Source organism: Budorcas taxicolor, chromosome 1 (assembly GCF_023091745.1).
Source record: "Budorcas taxicolor isolate Tak-1 chromosome 1, Takin1.1, whole genome shotgun sequence".
Classification (NCBI taxonomy): Eukaryota; Metazoa; Chordata; class Mammalia; order Artiodactyla; family Bovidae; genus Budorcas; species Budorcas taxicolor.
Window position 1 is genome coordinate 209,084,492 of NC_068910.1, and position 6,000 is coordinate 209,090,491.

The 6,000-nt window shown below is 56.5% G+C and overlaps 1 protein-coding gene across 3 annotated transcripts in view; it reads left to right on the forward strand.

The window, feature by feature from the left end:
• ADARB1 (adenosine deaminase RNA specific B1) overlaps nucleotides 1-1,937 on the forward strand; it is an 85,071-nt gene extending 83,134 nt beyond the window's left edge. For 2 of the 3 annotated variants that reach the window (XR_008198953.1, XR_008198954.1), the window contains exon 11: nucleotides 706-824. Coding sequence is in view for 1 of the 3 variants with exons in the window: in XM_052635809.1 (XP_052491769.1) it covers nucleotides 706-884; nucleotides 1,724-1,903 (359 nt within the window). In the remaining 2 variants the exon portion in view is untranslated. Of the gene's footprint in view, nucleotides 1-705; nucleotides 885-1,723 lie in introns of those variants that run through there. The other variant, XM_052635809.1, reaches the window with a different exon arrangement.
• Nucleotides 1,938-6,000: the final 4,063 nt, after the last annotated feature.

Sequence of the window (6,000 nt, forward strand, 5' to 3'; positions counted from 1 at the left end):
AAGTGAGGCTTCTGAGTGAGGCCTGGGTGCCAGCCGTGGGCTGCCTGGACCTGCTGCCCTGGCTTTAACACTCTGTGCAAGGGGGAGGAGGTGGTCACCAAGAGCAAGGAGCCCCAGGGAGCTCCCGGAGGTCCGGTACTGCCACCACAAGCCAGCTCTTGTTGCAAGCACTCTGGCCTGTGTCTGGGTCCATGGGGTTGCGTCAGTCTGCCCATGGTGGGCACCTGCATTCAGTCCCCAGTGACCTGAGGGCATCCACCTGTCAGCCCCAGAGCACAAGCCTCTGACTGGTTAAGACAGGAGACTTGTACCGTGCTGAGAAAGCACCAACACATTCGCTAAGAGGCGAGTTTGCTGGGTCTTGAGTGTCATGCGTGTGGGGAGGGTTCTGAAGCTGCCTGGCCTCCGCGGCAGGACCCAAGCACAAACATCCCGCAGTGCACAGCCATGTGGCCCCTGAATTAACCTGGAAACGGAGCCCACCTGCTCCTGGATGTCAGCAGTTTTGGCCCCAAGGGAACTCAGAGTGCGTGAAGTCTCAGGTTTCGGGGTTTCTGTGGACCTGCTCGCCTCCCCACAGGCATGTTTCAGGGCTGCATCACTGGACCGAGCTGAGCTCCTGGGAGGGCGGATGTGCCTGGCTGACGACTGTCAGACCTGTCCCCACAGCAACCGTGTCACCTTCCCCGTCTCGTCCCATTCCAGGCATCAGCAACGCGGAGGCGCGGCAGCCAGGGAAGGCCCCCAACTTCAGCGTCAACTGGACGGTGGGCGATTCAGCCATCGAGGTCATCAACGCCACCACGGGGAAGGACGAGCTGGGCCGCGCCTCGCGCCTGTGTAAGCACGCGTTGTACTGTCGCTGGATGCGTGTGCACGGCAAGGTACTGAGGCGCCCAGATCCCCCACCCACTCGCGGCCACCCTTCCCTGTCTCCTCTGGCTGCTCTCAGCTGGCAGTCAGGCCCTGCCTCCTCAGATGCAAAGCAGACTCACCCTACAACGCCCATTCCCCAGCCCCATATGAACCCAGGACTCAGCACCCCCTCCACTTGGCCCCCCTCTGCCTGGCAGGCGCTCCCCCTCACTGCAGACTCCTGGGCCCTGCAACCTGGGGCTGCCCTGAGTTCACTCAGCCCTTCAGGAAGCCTCTTAAACCTGTTGATTTTGAGGTTTGGTTTGGAGTTAGAGGGTTTTCACAGCAACAGGTCCCCTTTCCCCAGATAAAATCTTCTCTAGTGGATCCATATGTGACCAGTTTTCACCTATTAAGTCGAGTCAGAAGCTTTTATCTGTGATGGACAGAAGTTGCCATGTCCACATGGCAAGAGGGTCACCACGCGGGCAGCCTCATAGCAGCTGCCCTCGCTGCAGATCCTAGCTGCACAGAAATGCGTTGGCCTCATGGGCCGAGGCACAGAGTTCTCTGTGACCAAACAGCAGAGCAGTGTTTGCTCAAGACGCAGAAGTGTTAGTGTATCATTTGAGTCCCCTGCTCATAGGTTGCCAGCAGCCCGCCTGTTTAACTGCGAAGCCGCCACTGGGGCTGAGGACGCAGGCGCACGGGGGCGTCTGGCGTGGCTCTGTGTGATGTGGTTCTTGGGGTCAGTGGGGTCCCCCAGAAGCAGCACAGGTTCAAATGCTGCTCTTTGAACACCGTACTGGATTGTGTTTTCCACTGTTACGGCTTGAACAGCTGCAGTTGCCTTTTCGTCTTTTCACAGGTTCCCTCCAACTTACTGCGCTCCAGGATCACCAAACCCAACGTGTACCACGAGTCCAAGCTGGTTGCCAAGGAGTACCAGGCTGCCAAGGCCAGTCTGTTCAGAGCCTTCATCAAGGCCGGGCTGGGCGCCTGGGTGGAGAAGCCCACGGAACAGGACCAGTTCGCACTCACACCCTGACAGCGTGCAGCGCAGCCCCAACCCCACAGCCGGGCTGGGGCAGGCATGGGTGTGCGGGCGCCGTCCTGGGGGCAAGCATGCGGGGCAGGGCGGGGGTGGTGTGGTGGCTGTGGGCTCGGGGTCCCGGTCCCCACCCGCATCTCAGCAGCAGCGCTTCCCCTCTGAGTCATCCAGTGACTGCTTTCAATCTCAGTTTACGTTTAGAAATTGAGTTCTACTAAGTAGGGCTTCCTGAAGTTTAGGAAAATAGAAATTACTTTGTGTGAAATTCTTGAATAATTTATTCAGAACTAGGAATGTGGTTTATAAAATAAGAAATAATTATGCCAGGTCACTCTTATGCCACATCGTATTAAGTGCAGAGGCATTTCCATATGGAGGGCGCTAGGAAGTAGCGAGGAAGCTAGCCTAAGGAAACCGTCCCTGTCTGCCCGTGGCCCCTTCCCCTACAGTCGCTGCCTTCCCACAGAGGCCCACCTGCAGCACAGTGATCTGCTAGGTGGCCCCTGGGACCGTGGCCCAGGTCCTGCAGCCCCTTCTTCTAGAAGCTTCTGTACCCCTTGTTGGACCATATCCTGGAAAACCTCTCAATAATCACAGGTCAAACGTGGCCAGTGAGCCTGGCCATTCACTTGGGTTTTTTAAACAGTATTTAACTCTTAAGGACCAGAAGGAGTCTGCAGGCCGACTGCACAATAAATGGCCTAGGATTCCCTCTGATCCCTCCTCTGAATCATGTGGATGTGAACGACCATCCCAGAATCCTCGCAGGATGGAAATAGGATGAATTACATAGATGTTCACTCTTGGAAAATGCCACTAAGGGCATATTTTTAAATTATTCTTTCCCACTTTATCAAAGACGTGTTTGAAATATAAGAAGTGTTCAGACTGAAAGTTGGCAAGATAGCATGTCGCTCACATGTTCTCGACCAGGGTTGGGTGTTGTGTCACGGCAGGGAAGGGGGTGGTCTGGCATCTGGGACACCCGGGACACGGGCCGGCACCCCACTGTGCAGGGATGAGCCCAGGCAGGCCGAGCCAGTGAGTCTGGAGTTGGGGCGGGTTGGGGGGCGTTGGGAGGCCATCCCCACTGAGCACAAAGTCCACGCTAACTGCCTCCTGCTTCCACTCAGGACCCCGGAGGAGCTTCCCACCTTTCGTGGGGTCAGTGCCAGTTCCTGGTCTTGGGGTGCTGTGGGCGAGAGGGCAGACCCCACTCCCCAGCCAAGTCCAGGAGTCAGGCTGTGTGCCCAGGGGGCGTGTTGGGGGTGGGGGGTGTCCTCTGTGGACTTAATAAGCAGGAGCAGGGTGGCCCTGGCCATGACCCTCGTGCTCAGGGTGGGAGGTGAGGCTGAAGAGAGCTGGCCTCCAGGTGTCTCCTTGCACCACAGAGACGGGAGATGGTGTGCCCTGTGGGCACATGCTGGGGGTGCTGTCCACACAGGGGCTGACCAGGTTAAAGGACAGATCTTTGTCCTTTGAGACCCACACCTCCCTCTGCCGAGTGTGGCTCAGCCTGACCTTGCCAGTACAAGGCCCGGTAGGGCCTGCACACTCAGAAAAGATGTCTGTGAACCCCTGCGTTTGTATTCTCGTCCCTATAGATGGTATTTTTTTCTAATGGGGAGTGGAAGATGGACTTAGTTTTTTAAAAATACATGGATTTTGGTTACAAAGTCTAGAGGAACGGTGTTGCGCACACACAAGCTACCCTGCACGCCCGGCCCCTCCCCACCCCCGCCCCCACCCCAGATAGTTGAATGTCTTACGTGCGGGTCCCCCGGGCCTCGGCCATGTGCCGCTGGGCAGCATGGGCCTGGCGCAGGGCTCCCACCCCAAGAGTGCTCAGGCCTCGAGAGAGGCTGGGGGGAAGGTGTAGGAGTTCACAGGGGTAGGGGTTTAGGGAGCCCTGGGTGGGCAGGACCCCTGTGTGAGGCCAGAGGGAGTCGAGCCAGGGCAGGAGGCCAGCCCTGCTCCCGGAACAGGACAGCTGGACGCTGCTCATAGGCAGGAAGTCTCCAGCCCGATCATGCTGAGTGCGGCCAGTCTCCTCCATTGGTGTGTGTGTCTGTCTGTCTGTAGGCAGGAAAAGCAGGGAGCGTACCCCCTCAACCCCAAACAAATCAGGGAGCCCAGCATCTTACACACCCCTCCCAGATGCCCACACAGTGTCACCAAGGAGCTGTTCCCTTGAGGAGTCCTTTACATCTAGGGTCCTTAATCTGGGCTTTAGAAACAGAGATTTGACATAACCAAGAGCTTGATTTTTTGAAAAAAATCTTACATTTTTGAGGGCAGCTTCACCAGCAGGGATGGGAGGAGCTCTGTTTTGACTTGTTGGCAGAGCCTGGAGTGCTAATTCTGCCAAGACACTGGCCTCTCTGCGGTGCCCAGCCCAAGGGGCAGCTGTCCTGTGTTGTAGAAAAGTGAGCCAGGGCTCGTGGGGGTGGGCCCGAGGCAGGCCCCCATCCTGGGTTCTCCAGCCCTCACCCCTGCTTGGGGTCAGGACACTGTATTCCTCCCTGCCGGTTGACTCTTAAAGGGGCTTTTCATCTTTTTCTGTTTTGGAGATTTTTATTGTGATCAAAGCAAATTATTTTATTTTAAAATGTACAAACCAGCATTGTGTGAGATATATACACTTTTCTGGAATTTATTTCCTCGGAATAGTTTTGTTGCCCTCCAGACTGCAGAGCCCTTACTCTCCTTGTCTTGGGGCCGAGCCTCTGGGTCTCCTTGCTGGGCAGGTCCCAGGGTTCACCACGTAGCCCTTTTCTCAAAACAGACGAAAAGGATGGATGTTTGGCATTTCCACAATACCTCACACCAATGTGTAAGGTCTGCCCCAGTCATCACTTTGATCCAGCATGAGAAATAAAATGAGCTGGCTTTCCCATCTCTAAATTCTATGAATTCGGTGAATCTCTCAGAAGGTTTATTTTTCATCAAACCTATACAGATGGAAAAAGCAGAGTGTGACTGTGTGGGTCCAGCTTTGTGAGTCCTGGGACCCCCTCTCCCTCACCAGCAGCCAGCCCAGGGTGCTGGGTTTTGTGTCCACTCGACTGGGAGTCGGGGGTGGGTGCTCTCACTTAATCCTGGCTCTGAGCTCCTGTTCCTAGCAGCATGTCTGCACCCCCTCGCTCAGTGTCTGGAGGGACAAGGCTCCCCGCCCCCGCTCCAGCCAAGGACTCATGTTTTGGCCACAGCCTGTGCTGACAGTGCGTCATGGACACAGCTGTGAGCAGTTTAAGGTGGTCTGTGGAGTGAGCCCCGAAAACGGTTTGCTTCTCCGACTTTGGGTTCTATGCTTTTAATCTTGTTCTAGAATTCAGACACTTTTATGAATGTAACTCAGCTGAGAACGCTGTCACTAGGGCTCAGCCCTTGGTGTCCCCACGTCTACACTAACGTCCAGGCCACACGTGACCCCCGCATGAGCTTCCTCCTGCCCCGAGACCAGCCAGAACCAAGCATGAGACGCTGTCACTCAGACGGAGGGCATGAGATGTTCTCAATAAAACCATGTTTCACCACCACAGCCTTGCCCCGACTCTCTCTCCTCCCGGGTGTCCCCCTTCTTGCTCGGGAAGGGGTGTCAGGAGCAACACCTGCTGGGGCCGCTGCGGCTGGGCTCCACGCCCCGCCTGTGCCTGCTCTGAGCGCCAGCCCTGGGGTCAGCCCTCCGAGTCCCGTCCCCAAGTTCCGGGCAGAAGAGTGGACTGCACAGCCGCCCTGCTCCTGCCCCATCTGTTGGGGAGTGGGGGACATGAGCCCATGTGATAGGAGGCATGTGCAGGGACGTGGATGGGGCAGCAAAGGGGGGCCACACCCCAGGGTGGTGCTGACCAGACCATCTGGGTGCTGGGGCCGTGAGGTAGCCCCTGGTCGCAGTAACGTTCAGGGCCGGTGTTTTGGAAGGACATTGCCAATAGAGTGGAAAACTGGCTGTAAAGCAGGTGTTCAAGTTCACAGTTGTGGAGATGCTTCGTGGAAGGAGGGTACACGCGGAACAATCTGAAAGGACTGAGTCTGGTCACTGTGCATGGATGACGGGATGGGAAGTCGTTTCCATTTTATTTTCCTTTTTAAAA